The sequence below is a fragment of the Chenopodium album genome, chromosome 17, assembly GCF_948465745.1.
Source record: "Chenopodium album chromosome 17, dcCheAlbu1.1, whole genome shotgun sequence".
NCBI lineage: Eukaryota > Viridiplantae > Streptophyta > Magnoliopsida > Caryophyllales > Amaranthaceae > Chenopodium > Chenopodium album.
This window is the reverse complement of record NC_137850.1, coordinates 47294173-47312793: the sequence shown is the minus strand read 5'-3', so window position 1 is coordinate 47312793 and position 18621 is coordinate 47294173. Positions and strand designations below refer to the sequence as shown.

The 18621-nt window shown below is 33.2% G+C and overlaps 3 protein-coding genes across 3 annotated transcripts; all 3 read right to left on the bottom strand.

The window, feature by feature from the left end:
* Window positions 1-30: 30 nt before the first annotated feature.
* Window positions 31-6587, bottom strand: LOC145589975 (damage-control phosphatase At2g17340-like). The gene is made up of 12 exons (XM_081646695.1): window positions 6255-6587; window positions 5213-5278; window positions 4656-4722; window positions 4470-4538; window positions 4169-4309; window positions 3756-3884; window positions 3570-3656; window positions 2411-2485; window positions 2238-2315; window positions 2066-2143; window positions 449-511; window positions 31-352 (listed from the first exon to the last, which is right to left on the bottom strand). The coding sequence occupies exons 1-12, from the start codon at window positions 6413-6415 to the stop codon at window positions 272-274; spliced, it is 1095 nt and encodes a 364-aa protein (XP_081502821.1). The 5' UTR covers window positions 6416-6587; the 3' UTR covers window positions 31-271.
* A 1057-nt stretch (window positions 6588-7644) lies between these two features.
* LOC145589189 (exopolygalacturonase-like) lies at window positions 7645-9543 on the bottom strand. Its single transcript, XM_081645736.1, has 6 exons — window positions 9382-9543; window positions 9151-9291; window positions 8859-9035; window positions 8382-8671; window positions 8063-8291; window positions 7645-7962 (listed from the first exon to the last, which is right to left on the bottom strand). The coding sequence occupies exons 1-6, from the start codon at window positions 9541-9543 to the stop codon at window positions 7735-7737; spliced, it is 1227 nt and encodes a 408-aa protein (XP_081501862.1). The 3' UTR covers window positions 7645-7734.
* Window positions 9544-11614: 2071 nt separating this feature from the next.
* Window positions 11615-13543, bottom strand: LOC145589976 (uncharacterized). The gene is made up of 2 exons (XM_081646696.1): window positions 13113-13543; window positions 11615-12025 (listed from the first exon to the last, which is right to left on the bottom strand). Exons 1-2 carry the CDS (start codon window positions 13290-13292, stop codon window positions 11852-11854), a joined length of 354 nt encoding a protein of 117 aa, XP_081502822.1. The 5' UTR covers window positions 13293-13543; the 3' UTR covers window positions 11615-11851.
* Between the last annotated feature and the right edge of the window lie 5078 nt (window positions 13544-18621).

Sequence of the window (18621 nt, the reverse complement as noted above, 5' to 3'; positions counted from 1 at the left end):
AAAGAATGGAAAGTATTTTTGTTTCCACAGCTAGAGCATTAGCATACCGATACATGTGTAAATAAGACCCTAAAATCGCCTGTCAAAATGGCATTCGACATGAGCGAATCAGCCTCGGGTTTAATGCAAAATACTCGAGGAAATACTAATAATATGCTGTACAGGAAAACCAGCACGTTACCAGGACCTGATATTGTACATCTGTGATACTTTAATAATGAGAGTTAAAAGGTGATTCTTTTTGCCTTTTTGGGGGCGTCAAAGATATACATCAATCAGAGACCTCATTGTATTTGAAGACACAATCGTAAAGCCTTCCTCCTAGAAACTGGGCAACTTCTGGATGCTTTACCTGTGACCAGCACAAGGGATGAGTAAGTTTCTCTATGCATGTGAAACTTTCCTGAACTAAACACAGATGATAGGGACATAAAGCATATATATATACCATTCCAATCTTGATGGAGTCACACTTGAATTGAGCATACAGATTTGTCTCTATTCCACGCCCCTGCAAAAGTGACGAGCAATCCAAATCAGTATTATATGAAAGCTAGATACACAGTCCAATACCAAAGCTCTTATAGCAATTTTCTATAGGTGAGGGGGATTTATCAGCAAAACTGGTAATATAAGTTGCTACAATAAAAATAAACATATAAAATAATATAAAGAAAAGAAAAGGCATCAACTCTACGAACTCCAGATTTCAGCTTTTGTTCTAAGGTATTCATTGCGGTTGATATGCATTGTACCAAAAACTTAAAATTAGTCGTATTCACACTTATCATATTATTTATAAAACGAAAGCTGAGAACAAATAACTATTCTAGTTTTCTGGCTTAAATAAACAAAAACCTAAAATTCACAATGACAAAATAAGCCCTAAGCTTCCAAGAAACAAAGAAACTAATTGCAACAGGAAGTTTTGATGACTAAAAAATCCTGAGGGGACAATGAAAGTAGATTAAGAGAGGTATGTTAGCCTTGGCAAATTGTGAAGTCCAAAATATACTCTAACCGTTTTCAAAATTTTCTTAAATTACTTGTTTCCATTAACCAACTAGAACATAAAAAGAACGGACATAGTGGTTTTTGGGGTTATAGTTAACTGGATGGGTTCACTTTATTAATGTTTATTATCGGGAAAGTGGAATACATGTGGGTCCAAAGAAAGGGGAGAAACATTATAATAATTTTTAATATTGAGTCCATGAAATAAATGGAAGTATTGCAAGTAATATGGGATGGGCCAGAAGAAGGGAATAATACAGAGTAGTTTCTAGTCTTTTTAAGCAAAAGATAATATGAAAAAAGAGCTGTGGAATCATAGTACATGAACATATTGGTAGTAAATCTTAATCATGATACAGAAGTAAAGGTTAAAAGCCCAGTTGAAGGGTCCTCTGTTGGAAAATTCAAATCCTAGTTGTTATGACTTTAAAACATGGCCTTGCAAATAAACACACTATGACACTACTATACCCTAATTATGTAAACTCTGAAAATTGAATTTTCTTCATGACTGCATAGCACTCTAACAGAATCCAATCACCTATAACAGCTACAAAAGAAGCAAAGAGAACAATGCTGAAAGACCCAGACAGAAATCAGAAATCTGCTGAGATTGCCAGATCATATGGTGTGCCCTTGTCTATTGACCCATCAATTGGATTTAAGACTGAGTGCATGGCTTAGTTTGTCCTACAGCTTCACTAGCGCCTGTCTGCTCTTAAGTTCAGAAATTCTAAAGCCTGGTGTTACCAAAAATGAAAAAATGTATACTTTTCATATATAAAGGGCATCTACACTGATAACAAGTAAGACAAATAGTTCGAGAATTCATGATGAACCAATCAGTCCAGCTTTAGAGTACTGAAGGAGACAACATCAAACCCCTACAGAAATGTGTGAACTAGAGTTCTGTGATTCAGTCAGGCAGTATTCTTGTGTTGGCCAAAAGTAGACCATCTGGCCCATACTGCACATTTGTTGATGGGTAGATGCATGTTTTATGGTATACACACACATCAAAAATCATCAGAAGCATGGCAAATTAACATACCATTCCTTCCAGAATAACTAGGTCCGCATCACTAGCTACATATGCAAGTTCTTGCGACACGCTTGTAAGATCAATGACCTGTCAGAAAGTTAATACGAAGGACATCATACAACAGTTTCTAGAAGAAAATGCATTTAAATTCTGAAAGCTAAATTTAAAACTTTTCACTGACCGGCAAATCATTGCCAGAATTGGCAATCAAGAGTTTAGAAGTATCGACACCCATGAGCTGTCCATTTTCATCCTTCAACTGATAAAGAAAACAGGAATACCAGCAAACCCATAAATTGAGAGGCATTACAAATGGACAGATTTTAAGAAAGACAGTGTGAGATGCAAAAATACCTGTGATAAAATATCAAACAATTCTGTATATGTAACATCATTGATAGAAGGCAATTCATTGGCTGCCAAAATAACCTGCAGCAAATTAATTGAAAAGCAGCATTACAATATGTTGAAATTAAGGTAGTGGAATCATCTGGCAGACAGTATATATAAAATATAACATAATCTCAAAGCTGATCATTAGAAAGGTACAGCTAACCAAAAATTAAAGCTTCTAAACAATAGATGCATGCTCGAGTCTTACTTTATTAATTTCAAAGTATATTTTCCATAAATAACCTACCTCTTCTTCCTCTTTACTGCCTTTTCTCGTCATGCTATTAATCAATTTTCGAAGGTTATTAGTTTTTAAGTGTATTGCTCACCTTTCTTAGCTTTCTGTTTTCCAAATACTTTTGTTATGTGAATAGAAATTAAAGGAATTACCTAAAGCTGAAAGAGATTTTCCCCTATCCAATTATAAGTCAGTGCAATCCAAGGTCGAGGGAGCAGTTCATTGCACAATCTTTTATATTAAAGGGCCACAAACACATCACCAATTGCAGCAGTTGAGGCTTTATCTTTTTTTCAAATCCTACTCTTCAGAAGGTCACAAAAGGTGTCCCCTTATACTTCCTTTCCTTTTTCTAATTGCATCTGGTATTAAGTTCTTATACTCTTCCAATCCTCATCGTTTTTAAAATGAACTACTAATTTCTTTGAGACAGCTTCATTATAATTAAACCTCACTTTGTTGATTGACAAGAAATATTGTCCTATTAAACACAAACAAGATTGATTTACAAGAACAAGGCACATTAAAAGGGATAATTCTCTAGCTGTGAACCAAGCCATATCATAGTCTGTCAAGCACCATTCTCAGATTGCAACAGGCACAACTTTCCATACATATAGTTCATTGACAAAGACAAACCACACAGATTTGCAAGATAACTGTAACAGGAAAGAATTCATTTGCATTCAACAGATAATGTCAGTATGTCACAGTGTGAGCCAATCATATGGTTGAGGACCAATTTCATATGATTTCGTATTGATAGGTGATGTGAAAGGCATCAGATTCTGGAGGACTGCAATCCTCCAAGTAGGTGTGTTAGTGCAGATGTGTGTGCACCAGTGTTAAGAGGCATAGTGTGCAAATCTTGCAAAAACAAACCTGTGTACCACGGCGTAGTAATTCCCTGGCAAATGGTAAAATTCCCAAGATTATATCTGCACCAGAATTATCAACAAAAAACACAGCCTGTCATATCGAAGTAAACAGACTGATTGTCAGCGCAAGATTTATGAGTAAGATAGGACAAATTTGAATGCAGCACTATTAATCCAATTAAGAACTCACCTTTGTCCAAGACTTCTTACTCCAGTTCAGTTTGAAAGTGTCAAGATCATCAACTACCCAAGGTCGAGGGAGCAGGTTCTGACAACTGGCCAGAAAGGACATCCCATCCTTTGAAAATACCTCTGCAAGCTACACAGTATACAGAACATAAGAAAATCAGCATGCCAATATTTTACATTGACAACAGAAAGAAGAACAGATCGCAGATGAACCTTTTGTGCTTATATTGATAAAATAAAATTGATTTTTTTTAAAAAAAAAAAAAAAAAAAAAAAAAAAACCCAAAAATATCTACAAAGATCCAATTGCAATCCAATACTTCTGGCTAATTGTATTTTTAAGATGAGCAAAAAAAGTTATCATATCAAGTACTAAGAAGAATGATCAATGTATACAACACAAAGTAGGAGTACCTCTGCAGAGCCAAGGTCGAATATGTTTCCAGCAAATATTCCTTTGACCAGATTCTCCAACCGTTTAACTGGATCCTCAATAGCATCATTAAGACTCACCACATTGCGAAATAAAGATATAGCCTTTGCATTCTCGTCATCCTACATATTATAGAAACGATATAATCAAGTAGACATATTGACCAACTGTGCAACATCACAAGTATCAAACTCATCTCATAATTTTTTTTATAATGCAGACTATATGCGATGATGTAAAAATTGGAAAAGCTAAAAAATTATCAATAACCAAATCTATTACCTTAACTTTTTTAAATATATCTCTAAAACCTAATTCCCGAAGCACTTGCTCCCGAAGCCTGCAAAGTAGCTACATTGCAGAAGAAAGGGAAAGCTACAGTGAGAACATTGCCAGAATCAAATATATAAAACACAAAAACTATTTCAGCTGGACTTCTATAAGGCTACAACTACAACTATCACTTACAATGCAGTCAGGAGGGCCACCATGACTCTCTGGGTCTTTCTTCAAATCTTCAAGTATTTCACCATATCTTCATAAATACAGATGGTGTCAAATAGTATTATTTGGATTACAAGTTTACAAAAAAACAATGCACTTCCATTATTACACAAACACTCGAAATCTTTAACTCCAAAGTACTGATTCTTGCACAAATTTAACACTCTTCACCAACCATAGATACAGGAGTACCAGTTTCCCCAAAAAACTTTAAGCTACTATGTCTTTAGGCCAAATAGGCAAATACTAAGATAGAAGAGAAATTACATGATGCACATAAGTGCACTAAAAATTTGCTTTTGGACAGATTAGAGTAAAGTGTCAATCATGTAAGACATTATGAATCAGAAGAAGATTCACAGGAATGTCAAATAAAGAAAATGCAAAGAAAGAAGCAACAAAACTATTATGTAATGTCACAAGCAACTTGAATAAACTACTCTCCTTGAGATATTTGCATCAACTTTAGGAGATGCAGAGAAGAGCTTCAGAACACATAGAAACTCGAGTGTAAAATCTACCTTTCTGCAAACTTTTCAGCTCTAACTTTAGCATCCGGCACTGTGTTATCACTCTCTGCCCGTTGTCTGAAACAGAACCAAGCAAAAGCCTTTCTTTATAAGCTTCATGTAACATATGTATATAAAACTAAGCAGCTCAGAGCATCAAGGTGCATTGCACATCATTGTATGGCAAATAAATTATCCAAATAGACAATAAAATAAAGTTAGGCATTCAACAACTTCACAACTGCATCATACAGCAACATGATCTTATAAGAGACGACATTATCAATTATGATTCTTTCCCACTGATGGATGAGCATAAGTTGATACGTTCATTTTACAACTAAAATAAGTTCTAATACATTCAAGTAAGTTCATATTAATAAGTTCGGATTGTAGCTAATTAGTTGAGAAGAATGAAACTTAAATGCCTAAACTTTTTACTAATTTTTAATTCCATTAAACTTTCAGGATCATGTGTTGAATGACTTTTATCAGTCATCACTTCTACATTGACATGAATGCCTCAAACCCCCGTAAACGAAAGAGCCAATACTTTTAATTTAAACTGCATAGAATTATAATGCTTCTCTACAAAATGATTTAGAATATATTTTTCCAGATTTCACTCAAAGATAAAAATTTAAGGTATAATTAATTCACATTAATGCTAGTGAGTTCGATACACACTTAATATAAATCGTGATAAGTTCAGATACGGGTTAATAAGTTGAAGAAGAAAAGAGCCAGTCGACCAGTTAAAGGTCAGAATTACCCCAATCCCCATCTCCTCCTCAAAAAACATTAAACAAATAGAAACAGAAAAACGACAAATTTAATGATCATAATGCTTGAATTCTACTAAAATTGATGAAACAATAGCATTTAATCAGTGAAGACAACAAGAATTGAATCTGATTAATAATACACCAGCTAAAAATTTGAAAATAAAAAAATCCCACTACAACATTACGCTAACATCCAATTCGCAAACCACAAAAATTCAAATTTTGAAACAAAATCAAACATCAAGAAATGAAATTAAAAAAGAAATTACTTGAAAGAAGGAATGGAATTAGCGAAGAGATTGATCCAGGAAATTTCAGTAGGAGTCGGCTTTTTAGGGTTATCATTCGGAAATCTGTAAGGAATAGTACAAGCTCTGTAATTCGATTCAATTAACAGAGGAAATGGCACCATTTCCGATGAACTCTCCATTGATATTCTCTCTGAAGAAAGCTGTGTTGTTGAATTTGGGAGTATGAGAGAGAAATTGAGTGAAGAAGAAGAAGGAAGATGGAAGAGATTCGAAGAAGAGGAGAGAGAAAATTGGTCAGAATAAAAATGTAGGAGAAGCAACCGTGGGTAGTGGTAATGAATGATCCAGGAGAGTGGGATTTACAGATGCCACTTTTCTTTATTGTTTTATTCTCTGTTTTTGGTTACAACTTTCAACGCATCATGGTATCGAATAACCGAATATGGGCTTTTTTAGGTGCAATAGGGGTAATGATGATTTCGCACATTATGTATGATAGTCGACGTATATTTTAACGACATAGAAATTATTGATGATTTAACATGTGTATTGAAAAATGAAAATGAGACATGAAAAAAAGAATAGAATCCAATTCAATCCTTTCATAACCTTTATACAGATAACAGGAAAACAATTAATTTTTTTTTCTACGAAAATTTATGTTCAGTTGGTTTTCTACATGGTTGTATGACATGAGTTATAGTAGACCTAAAAAAACTTGCTGATGCACTAGAAAAATGTTGATTGTGATTTTGAGCACTTTTCAAAAACCATTTGCTTGCAATGCCTTGAGTGGATAGGTCCGCCTTTCAGAAACTTAATTGGTGTGCTTGGATGTTTATATACGCTTACTAAAAATACATACTTTATTTGTTTTCCTTATGGATTAAAGAGGTTGAATAATTAAAAAATCGAAAAAGAACATGAAAGTGCTAGATCTACAAGGGAAGAAATAGAAGTTTTTCTACATTAAAGATGGCATGAAACTTCATTCAAAATTGTAAAACTTTCTTCAAATTCTATAGTTGACAATAGAAGAAAAAATGGTCAAAAAGAAAAGGAAGGAAAGACCATACAGGAAAACCACGAGTGGCACATTTCCTTGCTACTTGCCACCTCACTCCAACTAGAGGTGAAGCCAACCTTAGTACAAACTATTTCATATTAATGTGTGTCCCTATATCAAACCTTAGACTATTATAAAATAGTTTGTACTAACCTAATTTTTAAGGTCCGATTAGACCTTTAAGAAAAGTCATGTTATAATCAAACCTTAGACTCGTCATTAAAGACTATTATATATTAATTTTGCATAAATATAGAGTAGAAAAAATTAGGATATCATGCTCCTGCAACAAGAAATCAAAGTACTCACTCACTCCATTAGAAAACATTAATATTAGCACAAAAATGTTCCACCTATACCCCTCAACTAACCAATACAACAAATCAATCTCAGCCAACTTGTTAGATGTTACTACAAAATCTACAACCCTTATTAAGGGCATGGAGGAGGCATCTGGATACCAATGTATCTTGCTTTTACATTCTCACATGTCGAAACCGGCAGTCGTTCCCCTGATGTCAAATTCAGGTGAACATTCTGCAGGAAAATGTTCTTGCATGGAATTCCCTTACTACATGAAAGTGTCACTGCTACTTCAGACAGTGAAGTACCCCTGATGTTCTTAAAGTATATGTTACTCAATCTCACCCTTGATGGTGCCTGCAAGAAATAATTGCATTGTAGTTGCATAATGTCTGTTAAATTATCTCATTAACCTTAATTTTGGTACACAAAGATTATAAGATGTGGACTTAATTACCTCAGATGAGCACGAGTCGAAGGGGCAGTATGCTTGATCAATGATAATTGGATTCCTTACATGCTTCATCACAATGTTCTCGAATTTTATGTTAGTAGCCGCGCTTCTACCAGGAGAATTAGCCCATGTTTTGATCCTAATCCCATTCGTAGTCCCACTAATCGTACAATTTCTTACAAAAAGTCCATTTATATCTTGTTCATGCAGGTATTTTCCCAAGCTTCCAACACTAACAATCAACAAACTAAATTAATCGAAATCTCAAACATCAAAAATTAAACCTATTAGACTATAAAACATGAATGAATGAAGGTTATACCTTATACCATGACCTGGTCCACAAGTGATATTTGTGATGGAAATTTGGGAATTTCCTTGTCCAACAGAGATGCAATCATCCCCTGTGCCAATGTTCAACCAAGAAAAACGAACATTAGAGCTACGTTCAAGGTGAATGCCATCCGTGTTAGGACTATCCTCTGGGGCCGAAATGTCAAGTTTACTCCCTTCAAAATCTCTGCATTCTACTAGAGCTAAATGAAAAAACTTGCTGTTCAGCGAAGTTATATCATGAACTGTCGTTCTGTTCATACCCACAAACTTCAAATTCTGCCACAAAAATGTACAAAACAAAGAGTTATTAGTCTTATTACACATCAAGTATACCAAAATTGTCACAAAATCAACATTTTCATTTTCATCAAATTCTGTTCTGTATACTGCAACATTGAAACTGAATTTTAATACATAAAGTTCTAAACTTCATCAAAATTTGTAAGAGAATATTGTGACATACAGTAGGAAGGAGGTCACAATTAGAACTAGTAGGGCAAGTGTTGTAAGGCCAAGCTTTGGCACCTTGACCATCAAAAACTCCACCTCCTGTCAAGGTAAGCCCATTGATCCACGCAAACTCGATCCACCCGGATCCAAATTCGTACTCAGATAAGTCTGTTTTCGCTTTCAAAGTACCCTGTACAAAAAGATCAATAAATTTTCCTCAATCTAGCAAACATTTCTACAACAATTATAGATCAAATCAAAAGCTATCAATTTAAAAACTACCGCATTTTGTTCATCTATTTTACCTTGAGTAATACTGTGAGAGATGTTACTTGCTCACAGGGACCTCTTAACTTAAGAGGTCCTACAAGATAAGTTCCTTTAGGTATCAAAAGAGTAACATTGCCTTTAGAGTTACATGCTTTCTCCCAAGCTGCATTAAAGGCCTAATCCAAAATCATGTAAACCAACGTTAATCAATAATCCCATTTTAATACCAAAAATCAGTTTTTTTAACAGAGATGAATAACCCTTACCCAACTATCATCGCTTCTACCATCAGCTCGAACCCGAAAACTCCTGACATTGATGATAATGCCATTGCGGAGTTGTAAAGTTGTAGTGTTTCCTAGATACAATGTGTTAGCAAAGATTGCATAGATCAAGAAGTAGTAGATGATTGTGGAAATTCTACTCATTGTTTTTGGTTCTCCTAGTCAGGCCCGTTTCTGAGACTTTGGTGGCCTAGGGGCGGATAAAAAAAATGGGGCCCTTGGTACCAAAAAAAATTTATTTTGGGTATGCACAAAAAAAATTTACAAAAGACTTTATTTAATGATAAGAAATTTTATTAATGATAGTTTCTAGTAGCTAAAAATTATACTGATAAGAATTATATTCATAATTGATAAAAATTATACTGATAAAAATTATATTGATAATTGATAAAAAATTATACTGATAAAAATTATCAATATGTCATTATTATCAGTAAAAAATTCAGTATTAAAAGTTTATCATTTGACATAATGACATACTGATAATTTTTAACTAAAAATTAATCAATTATCATTCTACATTCCTACATTCGACATACTGATAAATTTGATAATTCATAATTAAAAAAACAATCAAATTATTAATTCGAAATACTGACAATTGTGACAATTTGATAATTCATAAATCATAATCAATTAATTATTAATCTGTAATCAAATATGAAATATCATAATTCAAACAAAATTAGAAATTAGAATGAACTGGGAAAAATATAAATTTGACATACTATCTACTGATAATTCATAAATCAGAAATTAAAATTCGTATGATATAAAATTAAAATGAGTATTTCAGATTTTCTCTTGTAAAATCGAATAATCAATAAATTAAAATAAATTAATCAATTGTAATTTCTGGGAAAAAAAATTAAAGTATAGAACTTACCAATGACTTAATAGCAGGTCCGTACCGATTCTTAGTTCATCTTTGAACATCGAAGCCAAAATCCACAATAATGGTGAAAAATTAATAGAAACAAATAGAAAAAATTGATTAAGTAGATTGATATGTGAAGAACAACTTAAATACTCAATTACTCATGCATTAATTTGGGAAGGAAGATGAAAAATCAGAAAAATAGAGGTAAAGATACAAATAATTGATTTCATGGATGAGAATAGAAGATTATACGGATGAATTGATAGATTATGGGATTAATTTGTCAAATTAACTTCCCAAAATGAAGGAGTTAATTTCAAGGAGAAATTTTAATGATTTACAATGAGGAGTTATTAAGGGATGATTGACTGATTACCAAGATTGCCGCTTCGTCATTAGTAATATTATAATTTTAATTTTTTTTTTTTTTTTTTTTTTTTTTTTTAATAACTAATTTGATGTTCAGATTTTGGGGCCCTGGGCGGGTGCCCCGGCTGCCCCGGCCCAGATACGGCCCTGCTCCTAGTAATAACTGAAGAACCGTTTTTGTTAGAGAGTGCTATGCAGTTGCATGGTTAAATTCTACTGAATTTATGCTACTGGACGGTTAATTCTATAATAGCCCTTTAAAGGTTTGAAGTCAAGAACTGTTTTACAACTTCCAACCACGTGCTACTATTAAAAAATTTTAAATAATTTTCTTTTGCAAAATCATTTAAATAATTTTCTTTTGCAAAATCATTTAGCTAAAACTTTTTTCTTTTAATTGAGTAGTTTTGCGCCCTCAAAAAAAAAAAAAAAAAAAAAAATGAGTAGTTTTGCCTGGTAATTTTCGTTATTGGAGGAGGAGATGGAGAAAAAGAAAGGAAGAAGTAGAAAGGGAAGTTGCATGATGGCACTCCATTTGACAAAAGAGTGACATTTTTTATTTTTATGTTGTATGTTTACAGATGATATTTTTTGGTTCAAATAATATTCTCTGCTTACCTCCAGCTATAGTCTCAGCGCTGTGAAGCACCAAATTGCTGTGTTGTGTTTATGTTGCCTTTGTTGGTGGCAGGAGGGAATGGGGGTGTTTGACAGCGAGGGAAGAAGCAGTAACGCTGTTGAAACATGAAAAGACGAAAAGTCCACACTTGTAACCTTACTGTTAGGTTCAATAAGAGTTAAGTATACTAGTATGTATCAAATGTGAGTGTACAAATGAATACTAGTATGTGTGATTATGTAAAATCAATAGCGTGCCCAGCACTCCATAACCGCAATGGCAAATAAACCATGGAGTCTACAACAGGTAACCACACAAAAATGACCCGGGAGAAAGAAAAAGAATTCAAAATCTTTTGCTTCTGGTAACTGCAGGTCATCTTTCAATTGCTAAATAACAATATGCCACAGAGACGTATGTAGTTCCTATTGCAAATATAAGCTACCATGTACAAAAACAATTAATTGAAATGAATATAAACTTGCTCTGCGCATAGATGCATACACTCAGAAAGCAGCATACAGAGCCAAATTTCGGCGAAATTGCAGCTACTAAGGCAAGTAAGCTGAAGCCAATAGCAATCATTTCTTAGCCTTTGAGAACCTCAAGCATCGATACTTCTCCCCACTGACAGTGATCTCAAGTGCTCCATCCTGATTATCTTGATTTGAAGCAGTTCCCATGAGAACACTTTTCTCTTTCTCCAGATTCTCTCTTTCCATCTTTAGTCTTGCTTCTTGGCGAGCAATCTCAGCCTGCACAAAGAGAACAAGATCAATTCCTCTGAAAAAATTAAGATAACAATCAATGAGAAAGAGAAAAATTAGCTCATATGGCAGAAAAAAGAATCAGCAACACACGTACTGCACCATTGTCACCAACTTATAATGATGGTGCAAGAGACACGCGACATTAACTTAAATAGAAATGCGCAACAGAAACTACACCATTTTGTTTATAAAAAAAAATCTCATAAGCTTTCTTATTATCAACTCTGATTTCTGAACTATCCTAAAGTTCACCTGCTTAGACATCAAATTTCACCTGATTCCAAAAAGGCATCAGTTCACAGTCTTCACACTAGAAACAGCATTTCTATACAACATGATTGTATTCCATACAAGACATGAATATCCAAGGAAACTATTTGGCAAACATGGATGTGTTTTCAATTGAACCTGTGACACTAAACTAAGACTTCCTAACTTATTATGACAGCAAAAGCAAAGAACTTCGGAAATTGGTTGAGCCTGCCTTAGCGAATGAGAGATGATGGTCTCATTGTCATAGATTATTACAAAGTCATAGTTAGTAACCTTACTAACATAAAGCAACTTTACCAATAACTATCATTATTTGAAAATGCTCAATGGCGGCTTAGCTAATGACACCACTTATTAACACCCCAAGGGACACCCATCCATTACTCATTAGCCAATGGTTTCATCTTTCCGAACCCATCAAGTTATGCAAACCTCAAACTAGCAGGGTCAGCAATTGTATGAAATTTAACAAAATCAACATGAAATTTCCTCAAAACAATAACTAGCTTCAATCCAATCCAATTATATTACTAATTCAAAAATGGGTCAGCAAAACTACCCTAGTAATCAACAAATGGCAAAAATTTAACAAAATCAGCACTACAATTTCTTGAAACAGTAATTAACACAACCCCTAATTAACCAATCAATATGTCAGCAACAACGTACATAAATACCACATCAATTTCCCAATTTCGCAACCAAAATACCAATTTAACCAAACCCAATTGAATTGAGAAATCTAAAAACAATTTCATCAAAACAACAAGAATTTGAAGAAAAATGAGCTGAAACTTACCTCTCGACGAGATAATTCAGCTTTCCAAGCAGCTTCACGTTCAGCGACTTCACGTTCACGTTCTTCGATGTAACTCTGCATTTCTCTCTCCTTCATAATTCGATCTTGAATATCAGCTTCCAAAGCTTCCTTTAATTCTTGAACAAACTTATCAACCACTGATTTAATCCTCAACGACATTGTCACTCCTTAAAAACAAATTTTACCCAGAAATTGCAGGTAAAAATTAGGGATTTGAATGAAATCCCATTGATGATTGAAATTTGATAACAGAAAATTAGTGGGTTTTCTGGAAATTGTTGGTGTTAATTTGGGGAAATTGGGTTGTGGACTAGGTTTAATTTAGAAAGTGGGGGAAGAAAGAAGGAAGAGTGTACGAGTGATGGAATGGAAGCAAAAAAGTGGACGAAATGAATATTGGCCTGTTTATTGTAATGTTTGTGTGGAAGGGTATTTTCTCGGCCCATTTTTTGGTGCTTTTTTCAATGAGAGTGATAGATAAGGAATCATCCATTTCATAATCATGGGAATATTATGAAATTTTAGACAAGTTAACTCAATATTAATAGTGATTTTTAATTAAATAAGTTAATGGATCTTTATAAACATTTATTACATAAGAATGCGTGATAAATTACGCATCAGGTGTTATTATTGTTTATATTTAGCATTTCTAACTCGTCATGTAGCTCTAAAGGGTGATACATAAGTTTTCTTTAATCCTCTATAATGGGGAGAAAAGCTCTAACCACCTGAGCTATCCCTCACTCTCTATGAATTTAGCTATTTTACCATTCATAACTAGTTGTTAAACTTATAATCCTAAAGATTACACAAATTGGCCATCTATTTGCTAAATTTCTTGTGTTAAAAGGTATAAACAAAAAAGTTGGATTCCTATGTTATGTTGTAAACCTAATCAAGATACATAAGCTAAGAAAACACTCTAGATATCTAACAAATTTTGATGAAAAAATGATACAGTTAGACCATGGTATGTAATTTATGAAACCCATTTGCTCCAATTGTAGCTCAAATCCATCAATCTTACATAAAACAGTGTTTAAAACACAATTACAATTCCAAAACACATGTTACTATAAAAGTTTCATTTTATTGCAACAAAACTAATGCCCATCCAAAGATGAAGGCATCATCATTGCATAATTATGCATACTTGAATACCCACTTAACTTTCATGGGAACAAAGGCGGAGCCACAGGGGGGGGGGGCTGGTGGAGGCCCGGCCCCTGTGGCCCAAATGTCAGTCCTTATATTTTTAAAGGCTGGCACCCATAGTTTTATAGGATAAAAAAATTAAGTTTTGTAATAGTTCAATCTTCCAATGCATAGATTAATGGTCAAAAGATTTCACGGCAAATTCATGCACACTTCTAGTCTCATGTTCGATTCCTCTAAGCAATTTTTTTTACAAAAATTAAATTAGTTTTATCCAATTTTCTTTTTTATCCAATAAAATTTCTTTATCCCTTCAACGTTTACCAATTTTTTATATTTTAAACTTACTTTTATTATTTTCTCTATTTACTTTTCTTAAACAAACATTCCATATATTTTTATTTTCTTGGCGTAAATGAACCATAAGAGTAATACAAAATATTACTCCGTAATGGGGAGGACAAAGGAGGAAATCAAACCTATACCCTATACAGTCGTACACAAACCCTTCACCTTAATCAACAAGGCAAAACCTTATTGGTTGTGTAATATTATATGTACCATAGATCATTTTGACCAAATATTTTGTGTTGTTTTATAAAAAATTTAGTCTAATCTAATTTATAAAATTGCAAATACCGAAAAAGAGATAATTGAACAACAATAAAATCATAGAAAATATAATACAATTTTACTTAATAAAACTCGGCCCCCCTATATTGTAATTCTTGGCTTCGCCCCTGCATGGGAATACTGAAGTATTCAAAAACTCAAATTGTAATTGAATTCACCAAAAAGTCTCAAAATAGTTTTTAAGTCGAGCTGATCCTTTATGAGTATTTCGTCTTTTACGCTTGGATGTAATGTTATATGCTAACATACCCTTTTTCTATACCCGGTAACAAATGGCCAAAATTGTTAAAATTTCACCATACCTCCTTTATTTTTGGTGTCAATAAGATTATACTCCATAAAAAACAAGAGTAATGATATATATAACCCATAGGGCTAGAATTAAATTGAGAGTTCATGATAAAATCACGCATAAATCGATATGATTAATGTAAATTTATCCTTAATACTCCTTAGGGTTATGTTTATCATTTTTCAAAAAACAATCATGTAATTAAATTTTAAATATTAGTACAATATTCTGTTATAATTTATAATGTACATATATCTATACTCCACATGGACCACAAGTATTAAGGTAGCCACCCGGCACAGCCATATGCACCACACTCTTAAAAAACAGGCCCCAAAGCCTAAACTCACTGCAATCTGGCCACAAGTTACTCAAAGTCCTTCCAAGCTTAAAATTTTGGACAACATCATGTAATAATCTTGAAAAAGTAGTACTCACAAGATTAAGGACAAAAGTCAAAAAGTAAAAAGGCAGTGAAAGAACAGTTGGTTATATTATTACCGCCAATTACCAAAGATTTCAGCGTCATCATCGGGGAATAAATATGACAAACAACCCAGCGGCGTTCTTATGTCTTTTTCTCTCCTCTCACTCCTCCATGGCTCCACTCCTTTCCTTTATTAACTGTTTTTATTTCATTTGGACCCGCCCTTAACATGTTTTTTACCGACATATAATCACGCGATACACCAACCTTAAGTCCAAATATATACTCCTTCGTTTTTTTTAAGTGCTTTAATTTAACTGTCACGCATAATTATATACTAATACAAATTTAATTAGACATATTTATTGATGTAAAAATTAATTTACACTCCGTAATAAGTCTAATAAATTAATTTTTTTACACGTTAAAAATCACTAATAAAGTGAAATATAAAAATAGTATACAATTTTAACACCAATATATAATTTTGACCTTTAATATCATTATTTGCTTTAAGGCATCGTATAATAAGTATATTTAATATAAAAAAATGATGAAGTAACACGTTAACAACCCAACAACATATCTTCCAATTCCATTTTTTGTCTCTCTCTCATTCCACATTCTTTCACTACTTCTGCTCGCTCACTTCTTCTCAAACTATCTATCTTCAAGCCTTAATCCAAACACTAGAAAATTATTATATGATCACAAGAAATCCACAAAACGTCGTCGTATCGACTCCAATGGCGAAATTACTAGCAATTTCAGTGGCATTGTTACTTGCAATTGTTATCGGAGAATCACGGGAGCTTCGGCCATCGGAGCATGGATTACCGTACCAAAATCTCCCAGTGAAGTCACCGGACATGATGATGTTCTTCGGAGAACAAGCGTCTCCGCCGGAGAAAAAGCCGCCTTCACCGGAGATTCTAGATAATTCTAACAAAACGGCGTCGTTGGATACGTGGTGGAGAGAGACATCACCGGGTAAGAAAAAGGAGAATAAAGTAAGAAAACCGTTGTTAATAGCAACTGTAGTTTGCGGAGGTACAGGTGTCGTTTTGTTATTGGCTGCTGCATTTCTGTTTGCGGTTCATTTTTATAGGCAAAGATTGGAAACATCGTCGGGTTCAGCTATTGTTGTTGCTAATAATAATGTCAATCAATCTGCCTCTGTTTCTGGTAATGATACTGGTGCAACTGTTCCCAATAATAAGTGAGCTACTGAGCTCAGATTGTGGAAATTTTATTTATTTATTTATTTATTTTATTTCCAAGTTATTAATTTTTTGCGAGAGATGAATTATCGTTGTATTGTAAGAATTTTGGTTGATTTGTCATGGAATAAGATGCACAAAGTTGTTAATTTGAGTGGAATTGACTCCTATAGTAGATTTGCTAGTGTGGTACATGTACATCTTTTAGTACTGTATCGTCGGTTTGTAGATAGTGATCGTATAATGAAAAAGAAAAATTGTAGGTATTGTAATCAACCTATTCAATTGACTTGAGTCCACTTGATTAATGTAAATATTTAGAGTAAGAGAAAGATCGGTAATTTTTGGTCTAATTAGAGTGTATTTGTCAACTTAAATCTTGAATAATGCATTACATTTGGTGTTACAATCATAAAAATAAGAACTTGATTTTGAATTGAAAATAACTCCAAATATTTAGCTAATGGGATATTGGGTCAATTGATTGGGATGTCATTGATTTTCTAGGTTTAAATTCAGTTTACATTTTAATATAATTATATTCCATATACTACCTCTGTTACATATTAGTTGCAACTTTGGAATATTTTATCTCTCACAAATAATCCCCAAAGTTGCAACTAATATGTAACGGAGGTAGTAATATTTTCAATTTCCAAATCAAAAATACAAAATTGATGCGAAATTGCACTTGCTCATAGATGTTGTACCGCTTGCATCATTACTTTTGGGATCATAATTTACAAATTTGAGAACAACAATTAGTGTACACCTTTATGCATGGGAGAAAGAAAATTAAAGGCAAAAGCAGAATCTCTCAAATGATTGCCAATCTCTTTATTCAAGGATGATTCTACAAAAAAAGTAAAGAAAAAAAAAGATGAATAGAATTGCCTTATAATGGAAGGAAGAATACTAGAATAGGTCTTCTACATGAATTGTACGAAGGTTTTGATTGAGGGAGTTGCCAATTTTATGCTTTAGATATTTTTTAAAAAAATATTTTTTTTTGAGAGAAATATAATGCTTTAGGTAAGAATTTGCTTTCTCTACAGTAATATTTTTTTACTCTTTGTGGATAAAACATAAAATTTAAATTAATATGGCCCATCCTCACATGCTAATTAACTTACATTATCCTCTTTCCATGCACTACACTAACAACCTCATACGATCTTATTTGCATATGTTTATCCGGTTATAGTTATTACATCATCTATATAGCTCTGTGTAACTTCGGTAAACCTTTCTAACACTACTAGCCATATTACTATATATGTTTCTTTCTCAAAATGTTAAATCTGTTTAATATGATAAGAAGTGATAGATAAAACCGGACACGACTACACAAGTTAACTTGATCCAACTTAGCAAGTTAACTACACTAAGAGTTTAATATAAAGAGAATCTCCCTCCTCAAAAAGCCCAAAGTCGGGCTTGATTCACCAACTTTAAGTTTTGTAATATAAACCTTACCAAATAAGATGATCAATACTTAATATCAAAATATCTAATAAGAAATACATCAATTACAATATTTAAAGGCTCACCTTAAATGGAAATCTAAGTTTTTTACTTAATTATATTTAATATTAAGGTTTGATTGCTACCAAAGCAATACCAACAAAATGCTTCACATAGATAAAAAAAAAATCCAAGTAATAGTCATTTGTTAACTCGTTTAACAAGCTAATTAGGTTCGATTCTCATTAGAAACTTGCAAGGATTTCTCCTTTACTGTCATTACTTGTCGAAATT

Coding starts and splice junctions, on each gene's coding strand:
- LOC145589975 (XM_081646695.1), bottom strand. CDS start 6,415: ATGGAGAGTTCATCGGAAATGGTGCCATTTCCTCTGTTAATTGAATCG. Junction 5,279..6,254: donor AATTCCATTCCTTCTTTCAA/GTAATTTCTTTT, acceptor GTTCTGTTTCAG/ACAACGGGCAGAGAGTGATA. Junction 4,539..4,655: donor GTGGCCCTCCTGACTGCATT/GTAAGTGATAGT, acceptor TCTGCAATGTAG/CTACTTTGCAGGCTTCGGGA.
- LOC145589976 (XM_081646696.1), bottom strand. CDS start 13,292: ATGTCGTTGAGGATTAAATCAGTGGTTGATAAGTTTGTTCAAGAATTA. Junction 12,026..13,112: donor CTGAATTATCTCGTCGAGAG/GTAAGTTTCAGC, acceptor CTCTTTGTGCAG/GCTGAGATTGCTCGCCAAGA.
- LOC145589189 (XM_081645736.1), bottom strand. CDS start 9,543: ATGAGTAGAATTTCCACAATCATCTACTACTTCTTGATCTATGCAATC. Junction 9,036..9,150: donor CTCTCACAGTATTACTCAAG/GTAAAATAGATG, acceptor CTTTTTGTACAG/GGTACTTTGAAAGCGAAAAC. Junction 7,963..8,062: donor TCGACTCGTGCTCATCTGAG/GTAATTAAGTCC, acceptor TATTTCTTGCAG/GCACCATCAAGGGTGAGATT.